The 18,630-nt window shown below is 40.1% G+C and overlaps 1 protein-coding gene across 1 annotated transcript in view; it reads left to right on the top strand.

Annotated features, from left to right (window-relative positions):
* SCFD2 (sec1 family domain containing 2) overlaps nucleotides 1-18,630 on the top strand; it is a 185,977-nt gene that overhangs the window by 65,568 nt on the left and 101,779 nt on the right. Inside the window, exon 5 of the mRNA XM_059471305.1 lies at nucleotides 13,460-13,709. Coding sequence (XP_059327288.1) covers nucleotides 13,460-13,709 — 250 coding nt within the window. The remainder of the gene's footprint in view (nucleotides 1-13,459; nucleotides 13,710-18,630) is intronic.

Here is an 18,630-nt window from a genome sequence, read left to right as displayed (position 1 = left end):
GGCTGTCTTTCTGTGGGGCCTGTTCCCCCGTGGGTCTATCCCCCCATGAGGTCTGTCCCCCCGTGGGGGCTGTGCCCCGTGAGTCTCTCTCGCCATGGGGCCTGTCTCCCCGTGGGGCCTGTCCCGCCATGGGGGCTGTTCCCCCGTGAGGGCTGTCCCGCCATGGGGGCTATGCCGCCGTGAGGGCTGCCCCGGCATGGGGGCTATGCCTCTATCCCGCTGTTTCGCCTTCCTCGTCGCAGAGCCCTGCCCGCGCTCCTCCCGCGTGTCGGGCTGCGGGTCTGCGCGCCGGCCTCCCTTGCACACCAGCGGAGAGGTCCGCGCACTTCTCTTTGCTCTTCTGCATAAAGCGAGCTAGAAATTCGCCTTTATGAATTGAAACACAGAGAAACAGTTCTTGTGTTAAAGTTTAATTATTCTTAGTTCAGCTTTGCTCCGTCTCGGCCATGTTTTATTAAAATTATTTTGGTGGCGTTTCTCTTCCATGTTTTCTGATGTGGAAAAACAAGTCGAAACCCACTTATCACATGAATCATTGTTAAAATCAGCAGTAGTCCTCTGTGTAAAATCTGCCAGTAAAAGCCGGGAGGATGGGGATTAAACCTGGAGCACATTAAATTAGTTCCAGTCTATCCCAAGCAGGCCCTGCATTGCTTGCTTAGGCAGGCAAAACGGAAACAGGCAGTTTATAACGAGGCTGGTTTAAAAACCGTGGGGTTCATTTGAAAATGATTTATATCTCTCACTTATATAAACATTACAAACGTGGGCTGCAAGCAGGAGGCAAATCTTTATCAAAATCTCTTTAAGAACTTTTTCATTGTGAAGAAAATGGACAGCGTGTACTCTTGTTTGAAGATTCGCCAATATCTGTACGCTGATCTCTTCTCAATGCTCTTGGTAATTAAAATATGACTCAGGGTAGAACAGAGAGACCACCAAGCAGTAGTTTGCTAGGGTCTGACAGAAGTGGCCATGACTGAGGTGGCAGAGGGACGTTATTTGGAGGCGGGAGAAGAGATTGTTCTGAGACTAGTTTAGGATTTTTGTAGTAGTTATAAAAAAAGAAAGGTGAAATTTTAAATAGAAGCAACTGTGTATACATTTATCTTCACCCACCCCCTTCCCATGATGCTTTTCTTACACAGTAGCAGAGACATTTTGTGGGCTATGTGATCTTTTCTAGGGCCTCCAGCACTTTCTGTTGGGAAGATCAAAATGCTTGCTCCACGAAAACTAGAAATAGTCTGGGATGTGAGGGTCCCAGGTGATGGCTGGAGTGCTAACTCACATGGTAACATTTCTGGGTAATTTAATTGTGATGATGATGTTTTGAAAAGTTTACTCCTACTTTTAGAAGGAGTAAACATACATTAGTGCAGTAAAAAAAATTATTTTTAGTAATAACACAGTTATTTCTAGCTGTTGCAATACCATTTTACTGCATTTAGGGTACATTATAAGAGTTGTTCAGATCCTGGATTTAACAGAAAGTGCTTTTCATATTTCATTTTGATGTTAATAAACAGTGTCTAAAAGAGCTTTGTAATACTAGTCTGCCTTCCAAAATATGATCCAAGGCTCAGATAAATGATTTAAAGTATTGTGTGCATTACAATATATAACAAAGGTACTCTGGATTCTCTCATCAAACTAGGGTGTCTCAGACCTTTTTTTTTGCTGCAGTGGTGTCTCCATACAGAGTATCACTTAGGACCCAGAAGTCTGATTGTCATGTCCTGAGAGCATACTGACAGATGGCTTGTTAGAAAAGTGGAGTGCTGTGGAGTGATTTTAGAATTTTCTAGTAGTACTTTAAGAAGAAATTTGGATTTTTCTGCTGTTATAGTAGTACGAGTATGCTGCGATGGTAAAGGTTGGAAGCACTCCCTTCCTGAAGTGTGGGGAGCCAGATAAGAAGGAAAGAAATTATATCAAAATGCTGTATTTTCTCTTTTTAAGACCTGTGCAAGAGAGATACACTGACATACCCATACTGGCTTTTGTAGAAAGAAGCCAGTTGATGGTGAGCTCCATCTTGTGACACCTTGATGGCTATTGAAGCTTCACTCTAAGTAGGTTACAGAGGACTCAAGTCTGCCTCCGTTGTGTTGGCATCAGTGTACCATGGCTCATAATGTACATGGGGGCTGTAAAGGGACCTCTTAACTACACTAAATGTTTTTTCTCATGTCCAGGCCTCAGCATCAGGCTATCAGAGCACTCAAATTAGTGTTTGGTAGCATGGGAAGCTACCACTGCTTACAGGCATAGAAAGGCAAGAAGGGCACATTTGGACTTGGAGCTGAGCATTGGTCTCTAGAGGATCAGTCTAGTGCTGACCACTGGGCCAGGAGTCCTTTCTTTGGCTACTAAAAATCATAACAGGTAACTAACTGGAAAACACCTTGGAACCTCACCTTCTAGCATATACAGCTGAATTTGTGGGGTTTTTCTTTCTTTATTGGATAGGTTTGGGACTTTTTTTATATTGAATATAGTAACCATCTTTTGTTGCCTGTTAATGGAGTCTGAATTGTGCTGTATTTCAGGACATGTTGATACTCTCCTAAAATAATTTTTTAAAATGTAGTTAACATTAAAGTAGCTTAAGCCAGATCTAGTCTTATCATCTTTAAAGCAGAGTATTTTTTTTCCAAGTTAAAATGAGGTGGAATATACATTTGCCTACCTCTTTAGAGTGAAACTTGGAACATAAATGCTTTCTGCATGAAACAACTAGGAAATACATATGAAAAAAACTGAAAACTTCTGAAGTCCTTAAATGTTTGGAATGGCATGCATGATTTAAGTGGTTTTAGATATTGGGACCAGATGTCCTGTGCTCCAGTGGTCTCCCTTTGTGCAAATGGGATTTCATGAGGGATAGCTATGCTGACTCAGGCGTTTGGTTGAGTGGGAGGGAAATCACAGGCGGACAGAAAATGGGATGGTTTTTCTAGTTGTAGCTCACGCTGGACAAGTGGATGGGGAGGAGGTGTGGCAGGAGCAATCCCCGGCACATGGCCAGGATGCCCTCACATGGCCCTTGCAGCTGGCACTGGGAAAGCAGTCCGACATCTTTTCCATCCAGAGCAAGGGCCAGCAGCAAAACCCCTGCCAGTGCCACCCAGCTGGCCTGGCTCCATGTGGGGATGATGGGAATGGTGAAAGGAACCAAAAGAGGAGAGGACTTGCCACATGCCAACCAAAGGAAGGACATGTGGGCCAAGAGGCAAAGAACATCATGTCATGACTGACAAGCAGGTGTTGCATGTACTCTCTAATAACAAGCATCCTAAAAATTCACATACCCACACCAGCCCTGGCTGTGCAGTCTGCTCACCACTGCAGGTGAATACCAGCACAGAAGATTCCTGCCCGGCTAGGGAGCTGAAGAAACAGTTTGTAGGTGGTTGAGTTAAATTGTGCTTGAAAAGAGAACTGCTAGCTTCTAGAGCAGGAAAGCACTTCCAAGATGGAATGAGAAGATTAAAAGAGTGGGATTTCAATAGTGTTTCACCATAATTGTCATTTTGCCTATGCTTGTACTTCACTTGATGTTTAATATTATATACATGCTGAGTAGTTGTTGCTGCAGTTCACACATTTATAGGGGAAAAAATGTCCTTTTCTTTGGAGTATCATTGTTCTGCCACCTGCTGTTCTCGGAAAGATGATTAGTTTTTCATGGTACTAAAAAACTGGACAGGAAAATTAAAGGTTTAACCTGTTACATTTCATAGGATGGAGTGAGATACGGTTTTATAATTAACTTTCTTTCATTTTGTCCAACCTTAGGAGAAAAAAAATGTCCTTTCATTTGCAAATCAGGCTACAGTGAGCATCCTCCAGTGAGGATGTTCTGTGAATGAAAGATTCCTTCCACACACAAAAATGAGCCAGGCATTTTTAAGTTAAAAACTTATACATATGACATCTGCCTTTAATCACCATGAAAGCCTGAATCCTGCTTGAAGCGTGGTGAGCCTTGTACAAGGGCTAGAAATGCCAGTACTCTATTGTGATAACATTTACTGTACTGATTAACAGCCGTGGTGCTTTGCAGCAGAACAATAATCTGCCTTTTGTGTCTTTGTGTTGCCATTGTGTCTCCTTCCTGTGGTTCCAGCTGGGGCTGGGGCTGTGGACAGAGCAGTGGGATCTCCTCTGCAAACCTCCCATGTCCATATATTTTTATGTATTATGTCTGTCTATCTGCAAACCAAGGTCTAAAATATTTCAAATACAATGCAAAACATTTTCAAATTAGCTACTGCTTAAATTTCTAGAACAACATTATCTGGTACCTAGTCTCACACAACCATCTCATGCAAGTTGGTGTTTTAAATGTCTTTCAAGTTTCTTGACATCAAGGAGTTTCAGTCACTATTACTTTGGTAAATTCCAACAGTTTTTGTTTTAGTGTAGATTGTCTTAGTGGTAGATTTTCACCAAGTTTCTTTAATCTCAGGGATACTGCAAAATGGGGTATGTTCTGCTCAAAACAGTACCCCTATTCATCATATTTTATGTAAAAGTATGATCTCTAAGTATCACTAAAAAATACCAGGTGTACATTTGGCCCAACCTTAGTTGAAATCATTATTTGAGTGATGCTTTGGTGCAAACTGGCATTGTGGCAATGTATGATTGATATTCTGGTTGTCTGTTAATATCAAGCTTCTAGGGACAGAAGTTGACTGGATTTATTTTTAAAAGTTTGATGGTAAGATAACACACTTAAACACAGAAAGCCAGAAAACAAATGTCTTTCAGATGGACCCAAACAGTCATGCAGGCTCCAAATTCCTTTTGTTTTTCACTTGATATGACTGGTTTTGCCTTTTTACCCTCATTTTTACCCCAGCCCTCATTTTTCATTTCTGGTACCAGTGTCCACTGTGGTCTGACCCATCACAAATGTCTGGAGATTTTCCTGCAGCTCTGAGGAGTTTCTGGAACATTTGATGGTAGATTCACATAGGACTGAAGGAGGAGGCATAAAATGAAGATTTGAGAGAAAAGAGATTATAGAAAAGGCAAGAATTTTCCTGTGAAGGAAAAGAAGAAGATGGGCTTGTTTTGACTGTTAGTCTCATTTTATGACTCACTGCTTACAGCCTTTACAGCATGTATTGCTTTCATCCTTTCTGCTGTTTCTGAAGTATTTTTCCCTCACAGTTCCCAATTCCTTTCACTGCAATCAAGAACCGTGCTAACAGTTTGTAGTTCTACTCACCAGATGTATTTAATGTACAATATTCTATTCCATGAGACCACTGAGTCTGTGCTTTCTGCTTGTTTTCTGCCCTTTCACCCTCAAAAGTCTTTGTAAAATGTGCACACCACTTGGAACATCCTCACCAACTTGAGAACTGGAAAAATCATAGTTTCAACTTCTCTCATTCCTCATGTGCCTTTCTTCACTAGATTCAAGAGCTGTCTCTTCTGTCCAAAGAGACACATAAATTGTTATTCTTCCTTTTGGTAAGGAATTGTCTCCCACTATGAAATTCACCCTTTCAATTGTTTTGTAACTCCTTTCAATGTTATCTCTAGTTTTTCACATCCTCTTAGAAATACGGACTCTAAGACTCAGCACGATATATAGGAATTAATCCTGACACTGCCACATGCTTTAGTAAACCTGCTTTCCTACTTCTGTGCCATGGATACTGTCTTTTATAGTGACATTGGTCCTTTTGCCTCAGCCTTGATGTAAGTATGTTTATTACGGATTGGATCAAAAATGCAGCTGAGCTAGTTTGTTTAACAAAAAAAAGTTCACTTCTGCTCAAAACCAGCTGCCTACAGAAGATTAAGAGAAGAGGACAAGGTTATATGATATTCTCCCTGTTCCAACCATTATGAGTTCTGTAACAGTTGTCGTTTCTGTGTATTTACTGATATTTGAAGGAATTTTTTTGCCCTGTGAGATTTCCCATCATCTTTGCGAGCACAAGTAAGAATTTAGCAGCACAACAACATTTGGCAAGAAGTTCCACATCTGAGCAAATTGCATGAGGAAATACCTCCATTTAATTTGCTCTTTAAACTGGCTCCTTTCCAGCTTTGTATATTGCCTCTTTCTTGTTGTGATGAGACAGAGTGAGCAATCATTTCCTACCTGCCTTCCAGGTCCACTCATGATTTTTTAGACCTTTTCTCTCTACTGGGTCGTCTATTTTTCTAACCTGAATGATTACAGCTAGTCTTCTAAGCAGGAATTCAATAATTTTCTTTGTCCTGAGCATCTCCCAAATCATTTTCAGTACACATCTGTTGGGACAGAATCCCCTCCTTCTGCAGACATGATCTATTGAATGACCAAATTGGTTATACTATATTTTTCATGATTTATACCCCTTTTATTTGTTTTCTAACCCTCTGGATTCTTTTCCCTTGCTTTGTAGTGGTTGAATGTTTTCCCATTGTTTCCCTCGAAATTGATGAAGTTTAACCTCATAGCATACTATGTTATCCCTGTGCCCAGGGATTTTCTCAGTTTTGAACCCCTACCATGTTCTAGCAATTTTCTCAATATTCTAAGACTTACAGAAACAAACAGCTTCAAAAGCCATACACAAAAGATCCTGACATGCAGAGCACCAAGATCTTTTTCTGATACAGGTTTTATCTTGGCTGTGCCTGTATTCCTTTTTCATTCTGCTGACACTGTTTTTACTGTGCTGATTCATGTTTTTACCAAGCATGTCTGTAGAAGCTATCACAGCTAAAAGCTTTGACTGAGTAGGTTGGAGGTATTCCCTTTTTAACCTGCTGATGAGTCTCTCATGTCAGACATGAGTGATTTAAGTAAAATTCTCCTTATCCTTGCAGAGATTCGTCTAATAAAATCCAGACTTATAAAATACCCTTTTTTTCAGTACATTGTTGCTGCTGTGCCCCCATGAACCATTAAAATATCTTAACACAGCTGTACATGTCGATGATTTCCACAGAGAGAGGGAAAAATTGGACCATACCATGTAATGATACATTGCCCAACAGCATCACTCACTGCAATGAGGTGATTTTGGTGCTGTGGAGGAAGAGATATCAGTGGGCATTTGAATTTTCTTAAAATATCTAAGTCTTGCAGTACTGACATAGTGACAGAATCTGCTTGTTGTAGCAGCAGGAACAGAAATAACTGAAGAAGTTGTAAGATTAAAAAGAAGAAATTGTCAAGCAACTGTGGTCCTCAGTGAAGACAGGAGAAATGTGTTAAGAAGAAATCTTACTTATGTTGTTCAAAATATAGTTTCTTTTATGTCCTAAGGATATTAGTTAAAGAAAAATACTGGAATATACTACTTTGGCTGTGGGATCCAGATGAAATCCAATTGCTTAGGTCATGATCATAGGCTAGGGAGTTATTGGCAGAAAGAACTGTCCTGGGCTTTGCTTTTGTTTTTGTTTTAGAAATGATAGGGCTTGAAGAGCCTGTTTTAAATACTTGTGTTGTTATCACATATTAGCTGTTAAGTGTCAATGCTGTGTTTTTGGAATTATGCAAGACATGTTAAAAAAATTATCTCTGACCAGAAGAGCTTACAGATGTTGTGCTTTTAAAAAGTTTTATGTTGTCAGTAATTTCTTCTTGCCTTTGACTTGTCACTGTGTTCTGTAGTAACTTCTAACATCCCGGATAGATATTCCTCAGGTATATCAAAGGGCTTTTGTTATCTGTAGTGTTGGCTGATAGACACCAATTAAGCATCTGGCCATTTGACAGTGTATTGAAGAAGTCATCCTATGAGCAGGTGATTATTTCTACAATTTTCTTTTATCTCTTGGCAACCTTAAATTCTAGCTCATCTAAGCTTTAAGTTGGCATTGTTGCGTAAGGAGGCAGTCCAATCTTTATCCTTGACAACTAGTGTGTTTCTGTGGCCAAGCAGTAAACCCAAGCAGAGAACCAGTATGGTTAGAATGATTTGATTTAATGCACAGTCACAGAAACACTCTAGCAGGTGCACAAGGAAGAGGCTGGTGTGGTGAGTGGAAGGTGAGAATGAAGTCTAATTGGGAGAGCATGAGCAAGGGATGAATGTGAATTTGTATCTTTGACAGTGTGAGCCAGGTCAAAAATAGCTTCTGGAAAGCTTACTCCTTTTCTTTCATTTGTTTATAGTAAAATTTTAAGATGCTGTCTCTCTACAGGGAGAGCCTGAAAATTGTCTCTCCAGTTTTGAGAACATAGTTCTTTGGGCAATGTTCAGAGTGCGTGATAAAGGCAGAAAAGAGGGCAGATTGATTTGGCTCTGTAGGGATATTTCATTCAAACAGAAGAATCATTAAAAGTAATGACAGAGGAGACAGATCCTAGATTCTTTTACTGTTTCCTGTGTCTCTTACTAGCAGTTTAGTTCTGCACTGTTTTCTTTATATGTGTATCCTTGGTAGGTTTCTGTATCGTTTATCAAGTGACTAGACAGACACTGCCATTAAAGAGAGGAAGGTGCAGTCTCTTGGTATTGGCAGGGACAAGTCATAAAACTGTTTTGGTCTCCAACAAAAGGCACTGGGTGTCTCTCCTGATCTTGAATGGCTTACACTTTTTTTTAAATTGGAGGCAGCCATTTACTGCCAGCATCTTACACCTCCACTCTCAATCTGCTGTGAGTTCACTCAATGCTGTGTCTGCTTTCCCCTAAGGCCAAAGTTTGCTCATTCTCCCTGCAAGGAGAGGCTTTGTCAGCCCCTCCCCAGCTGGAAACATAAGTTTGAGACTAAAACTTTACTTCCTGACAAAGGAAATACATAGATAGTGGACTTTTGTTATCTAAAATCACCTGTCTGAGTAACTGTATGCTCTATACTTTGGCATACACAGATTGAAGTGTTTCCTAATAGTGAGAGTGTGGTACTTCGAAGAACTTTTTTTTCTGTTTTGTGTTCTGGGTTGCTTATTCTTAAATGATACCCTAGAAATATGTGAAGAGAAGACAAAGCAGAGGTACACTTTTATCAAAACCTGCCTAAGTCAATAATTAAAATGATTTCTAGAGCTTCATGTGGCAAATCGTAATTTGAATGGTAAGATCATACTTAACTGATTTATTGTGTGAAATCACTAGTCACATGTAGGCCATTTAATAAAAACTAAATACATGAAATAATTGTTTTGCAGGGAGTACAGACATCTTCCCACCCATATGGAAATTATGTGCAACCAACCCCAAATCTCAGATGGCCAAACAGTGTAAAACAGCGAGTAGCAGCATTTGATTTATGGGCAGCTGAGCACTGCAGGCAGCAAGGACTCCTCCTTAGTTTGGCAGCGCCTGTTGTTTTTACTAAAATGACTATTCCTGCAGAGATCTATTACCATCAAAGGATCTGAGCCAGTTTCACATACCCATGAGCTTCTCCTTTGGTGCCATTGTCACTTTTAGCAGTTAGAATGTTCTTGCCTCTGTCTGGAAAGGGGGAAGGTTAATATGCAGTCTGCCAAATCACAAACCACAAACAAGTCAAGCCCAGGTAAAACATGAAAAATCAAATAGGGCAACATTGGAAAGCTGCTTATTCCACATCTCTTTCGCCACCTAAGTTATCAATAAAAGGAGCTGTGTTTAAATAGGCCAGTCCCAGAGTTTGGGACAGCAAATTACTCAAGGGCTTGTGAGTTTCCACTGATTCTTCTACTGGTTTTACCTGTAGCTGGGTTTAGGAGTTTTTAGTTTTGGTTTTCCCCAAAAAAATTCTTCACTTGTATAAAGCTGTGTGGTTCCCATTCCAAGAAGTTCTGTTTAACTCATGCAACCTCTGAAGGAATTAAACATGTTTTGCTTCCTGAACAGAAGCCACTAGAATATTAACAGACTGAGGTAGTCTCTCAAGATGTATCTCCTCCTTCCTCCTGGATTTTAAAGAAAATAAATCCCACTTGGTTGAAGTTGATTTTTGCTTTAATGTTTTTAATGACGAGTTGAGGACACTGGGCTGGAAGCACAGGGGTTACAGTGCTCAGTTCTCTTCTAAGTTTTGTCAGGGACACATGTTAATTCAAGTAAACTCTGAACCTCCTCTTCCTTCCAAACTCACTCTTTTTTCTATTGAGAAAAATAAGTCTAATGATACATATGGCTTTAGATTCTTACAGTTATTTCAATACTGAAAATAATGCCTCTCACAGAATTGCAAAACATTTTTTCTTGGATTATTACACTTCCTCCTAATTCCTGTAGATCTTATAAATAAGATTTTAAATAAGATTTTGAAGCACAAAGTCATGTTCAGTGTTTAAACCCCACCCCCCAGAATATATTTGTACTTTCTTCACTATTATCCCATCTGCCAAAATTCAGGCCTTTTGCAAAAATCAGCAAATTGACATCAGTTTATTTATCCTTAGGGACATCAAATTATTACACCGCTTAAGTTCTAAAAATAAATAACTAAAGAGGGTGGAGGGAAGAGATGGAAAACAACAAAAATCTGTCACAAAGTCTCTCTGAATTCTGGAGAATGTATGATTAGAGCATTAAAATGTCCAAACAATGCAACTGAGCAGAAAGTGTTCGAACTTGGGCCCTTTTAGCTGGCTCTACATTAAGCAGCGCTAATGTTTTTATACAGTCTTTGGAAAGCTCAGAATTGACCTGTTTTTATTATTTTTATTGGCTCCCTTGATGATAGACAAATGGGGCTAACTTGAGGCCAACATAACCAGCAGGAAATTTGGGTCATGGGTAGTTACATTTTTAAAACTTGTGTTCTAGGGCTGTTCAATCAGGGTAATTGATTGATTGTTAGGTGGTGCAGGGAGCCCCTAAATCACTGGAGGTGGCCAGATAATGACTATCTGCCAGTGGATTTTGTTTGAGGCAAATTTCCCAACTCCCTGTGGAGCCATGCTCTGCAGTGAATTTGTGAGTCGCTTTTTTTTTTTTTTTTTTTTATGCACAGTCCAGTCCAACTGGCCTGTTTGGACAAAATAGCCTCTAAGACTTGGAAGTTCCATTTGAAGTCCTCTGTGGTGCCATTTCCCAAGAGATAAGGGGAGAAACATTCCAGAGAAGTTCATACCCCAGAAAGACCCTACGTGCGTTCTGAAGTTAATGGTTTATTACAGCTCTTTAATTTTTTTTCCTCTTTCATTTTTACTTTGAAGATAAGAGGTGGCAATTGTTACTTGAAGTTGTTGAGTTTCAGCCTGTCCTACAGTAAATCACCCTGAAAGTTTAGACATGATTGTTTTAATCATGTATGTTTGAAAGTTTGCCAAAGATGCTGTACATGTGTATTTGCAGGAGCCACGATCCTCAGGCAGGAGCTACTGACTCTACTGTTCTGTACAGCCATGGGCATCCTCAGTGCTCCATGCCTGTGGCTCATCTGTGCATGCAAAATACAGCCTTTTCAAGAACTCATCTTGGTGCTGCAGCAGCATGCCATGCACTTAGAGATGGAGTGAAGTAGAGTTTGTGGATTGGGAGGGGAGGAGGGGCATAGATGATGTGCCACTAGATAGAAGATGATGTTCAATAATACCTGGCACAGGTCTTGCCTCTTCATAAAATGAATTCAGGATAATATATACTGAAGTTTGTCATCTATTCCAGAATAACTCCACACATAGGTTTATCTTGATTTCCTAGATTTTTGGGGCTTATTAGGCTTTTGTTCATTGCAGATGGCTTCCTTATGATAGATGCATACCTCTGAATTGCTTGAAGCTTTGTCTTTATCCATCTTAGGATCTGAAAGAATCTGTACTCCAGATGAGAATTTATTTGTGTCACTTTTTCAGAAGAGAAGAGATAATACTGAATTAAGGCAGGGCTCAGCTGAAATCCAGGAATCAAACAGCCTTGTTTTGAGGATGGCCCAGCTACCAGCACATGCCAGACCAGTGCCAAACACCATGGATTTCCTTCCTGGGTGGAGCAGTGCTTGGACTTACTGTGTATGTGATTTACCACTCCCTGCCCAAACACAGAGGGTGCCAACCCTTTCTGGATTTCAGAATGTTCCTTCTTAGCTCCCACATGCTTTTGACCATTGCAGCTTTGTAATTTACTGCCTCAAGTCTGCAGTTGCTCTTATTGTTAGGTGTAGTGGATAGTTAGCAAATTCTTCTCCAAGGTATGTATTCAAATGGAAACATAACATCTGACCACACTGAAGTCTCAGGAGAGATGGGTCCATGGCAAAACTTGTATGTCAAGAGCAGGGTGGAGTCCCAAAGTCCACAGAAGTGTAGTTTCTTATAGCACAGCCTGGAAAAAAGCTTCTTGGAACTTAAGTAATTCATGCTTTCTTAATGATTGAGATCTGTGGTGGATCAGTGTAGGTATAAAAATGACAGTTTATTAGATGCTTGTTAGTGTTTCTGAGACTGACAAAGAACAACTCTAAAAATACAACCAGACCCCCTGAAGTCTTGTATGAAGTACACCAGGAGATAAAGCTTTCAGTGTTTGTGTTCCTAAAGCCCTTGCATGGTTTTGCTGTTGTCTAAACTTGTGTCTCTTCCTAGTATGTTTGATTTCTATTTTATTTACTTATTGTGAATCAATTTAAAGAGTAAATTATTGGCTCTGGTGCCTATTTACCATGACAAGTCTTTGTGAAGTTACTGTAATAACAACCAAGAATAAATGCCTGCAAACTTGACTCCTTGGATTACAAGAGATTTGATGTTTCACTGTACACTGTGAACTGACCCACAGGTTGTCACAGGGGGATCTTTTGGGTGATCAGAGAACAAGGGGAGGGGTACTGGTGTTGCAGGAGACCTCCTGGATGGACCTGAGCAATCACTCCCTCCAGGAGAGAAAGACTGTTCTTCTTTCCTCCCACACCTCCCTCCCCATCCAAGAGCAGAGTGCTCCTCCTGTTTGCCTTGCAGTGTTCCCACCTCTCACCTGATCCTGCTGCTGAGTTCCCAGCTAAGCCAAAGCAGAAAATTAGCATGTAGAAATTTCATCCACAGGTGTTTGTGGACAGTAGGGTGGCAGTTTGATGGTACAATTAATCATTGGCCTGCTTTGAGTGGCAGAGAACTGCACAATGGATCTAAATGCCAGTGCCGGTGTTGCATGATGTGGATGTCAGCAAGTCAATGGAATGTGGGCTTTGAACCCCCCGCTCATGTACAAAATCAAACTTAAGGATAAAGCCTAAAATTTAGAGGAAGTATTTGACTTTTTACTTTGTACCATTTCTATTCATACCAAGGGATGGATGCTCTCATCCTCTCATTATACTGGTACTTAGAAAGATCTAATATTAAGGCTTTTCAAGTGCTAAAAGGCTGCTATTGTGAATCCCTAGGAAAAAAATTGTAGACAATTAATAAACTCACTGTCTGAGCAGCAAATAAATCACATCACCATCTGCTGACTACTGAGAGTGTGAATATTTAATGATGTCTGGTCCTAACTTACAAGCACTATGGAGGCAATCTGACACAATCTGACACAATCTTCCTTCTGTTTTTCAGACTATTGGCGAGTCAGAAATGCCCAGTGTTTTGAACCAGTTATTGCCAATGATCAAGTCTTACAACGAAAGGACAAAAGATGATTATGCCTGTGAGGACTTCCTTGTTTTGCTGATATACATATATTCTGTGGTTGGAGAAATCAAAGGTGGAAAAGAGCTCGACATAGCTGAAGAAAAAGTGAAAAGGGCCCTTGTCACGGCAATTTGTGATGAGCCAGAGCCATCTCCTTTGCTGCAGAAAATTACAGGTAAGATTCTGCTTTTGTGGTGAGAAAGTGGATGTCTGGGAACGTGTGAACTGGGAGAAGTGTATAAAAATGGCTTGACTTGTCTGTGGTGCTGAGAGTACATGAGTAAGCACAAGGATTTCCTGTAGATTTGTTCCATCTCCTCTGTTCATATATGCCAAATGCTGACAGGCTGTCCTTGAAGAGTGCTGAGTCTGATGAAAGCACTACAAGTTGTTCTTTTTGTTAAAGGTTTCCTAAGTTTGTGTGTTTTCATAAGGTAATCTTTTCCACAATTTCTGTCATTGATTGGTGTAAAGTTGACCCTGGGAAGTCAGAATTAATCCTGGAAACATGTTCAGTGAACCACAGTTGCTTTGTGAATATGAGGAGCTGGCTTGTCTGGCATAAACGAAGAAATGTGTCTAAAACCAACATTGAGCATTTTGCTGAAACAACATGAACATTAGCCTTTAAAAATAGCATGGTAAGCCTTTTTTTAGATGAGCACTCATAGAATAGGAAAACCCTAACCTCTTGTTGCTGGTATCACATTTTAGAAAAAAAAAACCTGCTAAAAACTTAATTTTAAATGAATGAGCTCAGGGGTGGCCTAGCATGGCAGAGGGGATCTCACTTTCTGCTATCAGTTTTCTCAGTATTTAGTAATATTGAGTCGAGGTCATCTTGGAGGTGGGGAGCATATGAACATAAATCAAGATGTTGAGAGGAGCATACAATTGAAAGCATTTGCCAAGAATGGGCCTAAGTGGGGAGTCTCAGGGGAAGTGGAATAATACTGCTGTTGGTTATTCTGGTACTATTCCCTATGGACACTTCTAATTCAAAATACAGGTGTGGTCTCACTGGTCTGCAGTTGCTTTGAGTGTAAAATACTGTAATAGTTCAAGGATTTAGGGTAGGAATGAGGTCACTCAGTCATATTTGCACTGTGGTGTTATTTTAATACTCCTGGCCACAGTGCCCACAGTGTTCCAGGCTTCTTGTAGGCTTTTGCCTTCCTGTTTTTCAATATGTACTGCACAACTTGTCCACCAAATGCTGCTTCCCTCACAGCTTCAGTGATGTCTTCTAGTGAATGGGATGTAGTAATTTCTAAATCTCTGTTTTTGTATTTTTCCCTTTCTCCAATAATCAAAGTTTTAAATCACAGTTTTTTGTTTCTCTTCATTGTGCTTAATGTAAGTATGTGAAGATTTAAGTCTCTAAAACTTCAGCCAAGTACCAAAGAGAAGCTGCGAAGAAACCCAGTACAGATAGTTTTAGACCAAGTCCATCATTATTATGTGATGAAATTAAGTGCAACACAAAGCCAGAGTCTTTGCATCCTTATATTTCTCTATCTATGTTTTAGCACAACCATGTCTGTGCAATCTGCACAAGTAGGTGACAGTATTGCATACTTTCCATACTCTTTGCTTGATATTTTTTTGGTTCTTCAGCATTTTTTGGTTTGACATCTTATTTCTTTTGACTTATTCGTTTGAGTTATTCCTTTGCAGAGGGCAAAGGAAAATAACATCTATTGTCATAACCAGTAACAAACGTCATGTTGGCAGCAAAGTATTACATGAAATTTCTAGGAATACTCCACTGGTAGTTTTCAAGCCTTTATTTATCCAACCATTTGCTTTGTCAGTGGTGGTGGAATTTGCTGAATTTGCAATTTGCTGTATTTGCAGTACAGGGGAATTGGGAAGACTTAAAACCTGACCAGGTTTAGACCTATTCCTCCTTGATCTCTATTTTGCCAGGCGTGTGTTCTACAACCTGCTGCCCTCTGAACCTTAGGTAGCTTGCTTGCTACTTGAGAGGCAAAGCAACTCAGAACTGAAGGAATACCCACAAACTTTCCTTCAAGGGCACAGCAGGACTGTCTTTGTAGCAGGGCTGAAGGTCAGGGAATATAGAGCAGTGATGGTTTCTCCTTTTTGTACAGTTGTAGATACAGTGCCAAGACATATTCTGCTACCAGCAGAACATCTATGAACTACAGACTAATTCCTTTTAGCAGATGCAGGTTGGCATATTTTCACAAAGTCAACACAGCTCTGCAAGTTACCAACAGCCACAAGTCTGGACAGATCGTGTTCCAGACCTACAGCATTCTGCCCTCATTTTACTTTTAACTCAGAAACAAGAAAACCTTTTTTGTTATTAAGGGGCCACAAAAGTTATAGACTAAAATAAATTTCAATAATGCTTAGAAGTATTGATTCATGATCAGAACAAAGTAAAATGCTCATGGTATTTTATTTTCACCTGTCCATCAAGGTAAATAATAGGAAGAATGTTAAATGGGATAGATCAGAGAGAAAACTATGCCAGTTTTTTTGTGGTTTTGAGAGACACTGCCTGCTGGCTCATTGCTCACCTCCATGATGAAGTTTCAAACCCTGCTGGCAATCCATGATTGGACAGCATGAGTTATGGCAAGAGATAGCAAAATTTACTGTTGCCTGTAAAAAAGGCACACAGAAGTAATAATAGGTAGGCTGCAAATCCAAGCACTTCAAAGTTGAGAAATGCCAGTAAATAATTTTGCCATGTAACCATCCTTTGACTCCTGTGTGCATTGCAGCACAGCCCTCATTTCATGATCATATAGTGTATTTTCTGTGAGCCATGGCTGCATTCACTGCATGGACTGAGCACCACAGAGAACTAGAACAATATAGCTTCGGTTATTCTTCACATGAGGAAGAAGTACTAATAAAATGAGACTCTTATGATATTCAGCAAGTAACTTTCTCTGGCTCTCAGTTTGCTGTTGATGGAGGGGACTGGTGCTCTCAGCTTTGTGACTCATTTTGGAACTTGAAGCAGAAAGTCATTAAATTACATTTTGAGGTATTAGTGATTACATGTCTTTGAGCAGAAGGGACTTTGTGCTCTGCTTCCCGATACACCTGGTGCCTGATGTTTTTAGCTTGGGCCCAACACTGTACTAAGGCTCTGTGGTTGATTTAAATTGAAATTTAAATTAAAACCCATATCTTAGCTGTGGCTCTGAACTGCTGCCTCAGCCTTTTGCTTTCTTCTTTTCTGCAAAGCATGGAAGTTGTGCAGTCTTGACAAGTACACATTTTTCTTGGTTTTATTTGTTGTTCCCATGGAGTCACTTGAAAATACAAAGCAAAACCTATTAAAAGCTTTAGACTTGTCTTTTGAGATCAAATTATCAGTCAAAGTATTAGGTTTATATGAGTTATCTTTTATTCCTATTATACTTGTTAAATGTAAACTTATTGATGCATGCATGAGTCTATGCCTATAGGAAATCTCCAGTTATGTGACTGCCTCCCAGAGCTAGTGCAAATCTCTCCCAAAAGAGGCAGCCCACAGGTGCACAGGGGATATTTGTGCTATTTGGTGTTACCTAGTGAAACTGGACCAGTATTTGCAGCAGAGCAAAGAAAACAATTGTCAGAGACAGGGCCTGTCTGTCTCATTGGGCACACTAGGATTCCCTAAGGCACTCTAGGTTACAGCCCTCTGCAGAATACCTTCCATATGCAGCACTTGCACAAGTTTATATTGTGTAAGAAGCACAAGCCCTTCCAATTTCCTGGATGTTGAGTGTTAGGATACTCAACCTTACTGTTGCCTGAACATATGTTTTCTCAAATATTTCTACAATAGCATTCTGCATTTATGTAAAACCTTGTTTCATTGAAGCACTGAAAAATATCCTGGAACTTTTAAGTAAAATGAAAATGGAGTGCATTAATCACACATTGAGTTTTAAGAAATATGATACTAATTTTTGCATGCATAATAATATAAAAGTACATTAGCAGTGTCTTGTTTAATGGACCTGTTAAATAATAAGTGTAGTGCAAGAGCATCCTAATGCCTTGGGTAATAAAACTGAATGTAACAGTTCCAAGATTTCTCCTGGGTGTAATTTATCTCAAACATATGTTCTTCATCACTGATTCCAGCAGAATGTTACAAATTGGAGGGGGAAGAGAATAGACCAGAGCATAATGGAAAATGATGCTTTTCCCAGAATGCTAGGTTTGGGAGCTTTAGGGGTGGGGCTTTTTGGCAGCTGTTTGAAAATAAACCCGCTGCAAAATAGCATATTTATTTTATCATTTTATCTGTTCATCTAGTTTTCTAAATGTCTGTGTAGAGCTGTGTGCAAATGCAAACGTCTGCAAAAGTAATGCTAATAGAGCCACAAAGCAATAAAGGTCTATTTTTTCAGCTGTGCCATTCTCTTTTTCATCTACAAGTCTCTGTGGGAGTTTTGTAGAGCAGATCTGCCTTCCATGGTGTGCTCTGAAGATTCCCAGCCCAGCCCCAGCACAAGCAGCTGGCTGTGCTGCCCATGTGCAGTAACTTTCACCTGATAGGGCTGTATCAGTTGCATCCTCTTGAGCACAGGTGTAATAGGAATAAAATTCTTCTTTTGAGCCAGGAACTGCTGTGAATTTTTAATCTCAAGGTGGATTTCTGGACCTGTCTCTTGCTTTTTCTAAATTCTGTGTGTTATATAATGTGGGGGGGGGGAAAGCAAACTGAGAAATCTTTAAGTAAAGACCAAAGTGGAAATGCAGAGTTCTTTAATGTCTAGAGTCTTGCATAAAGGAAATACAAGCTGTCTGAAGTGTGTACTGTACTCTTTTTGACCTGTGTAAAAATCTAGGGGCCGGGAATCATAAGTCTCTTTATTTGTCTGGAGAGACATCTGAATCTTTGGTTGTGGGAGGAGAGGTTGGATGCTATTTCTCCCTCTTTTCTCATAGATTTGGGTTAAATTTGAAAGACCAGAATAGAGATGATGGGCCAGGGGAGGATTCCTTGCCCATGGCAGAGGGGTTGGAGCTAGAGGGTCCCTTCCAAGTGAAATCAGTCTGTAATTCTGTGACTCTGAGATTCTGTGGAGTGTAGGCATTGCCATATTGGATTAGAC

Source organism: Ammospiza nelsoni, chromosome 4, assembly GCF_027579445.1.
Source record: "Ammospiza nelsoni isolate bAmmNel1 chromosome 4, bAmmNel1.pri, whole genome shotgun sequence".
In the NCBI taxonomy this organism is placed as follows: Eukaryota; Metazoa; Chordata; class Aves; order Passeriformes; family Passerellidae; genus Ammospiza; species Ammospiza nelsoni.
Note: the sequence above shows the minus strand (reverse complement) of the source record. Positions and strands in the feature narration are given on the sequence as shown.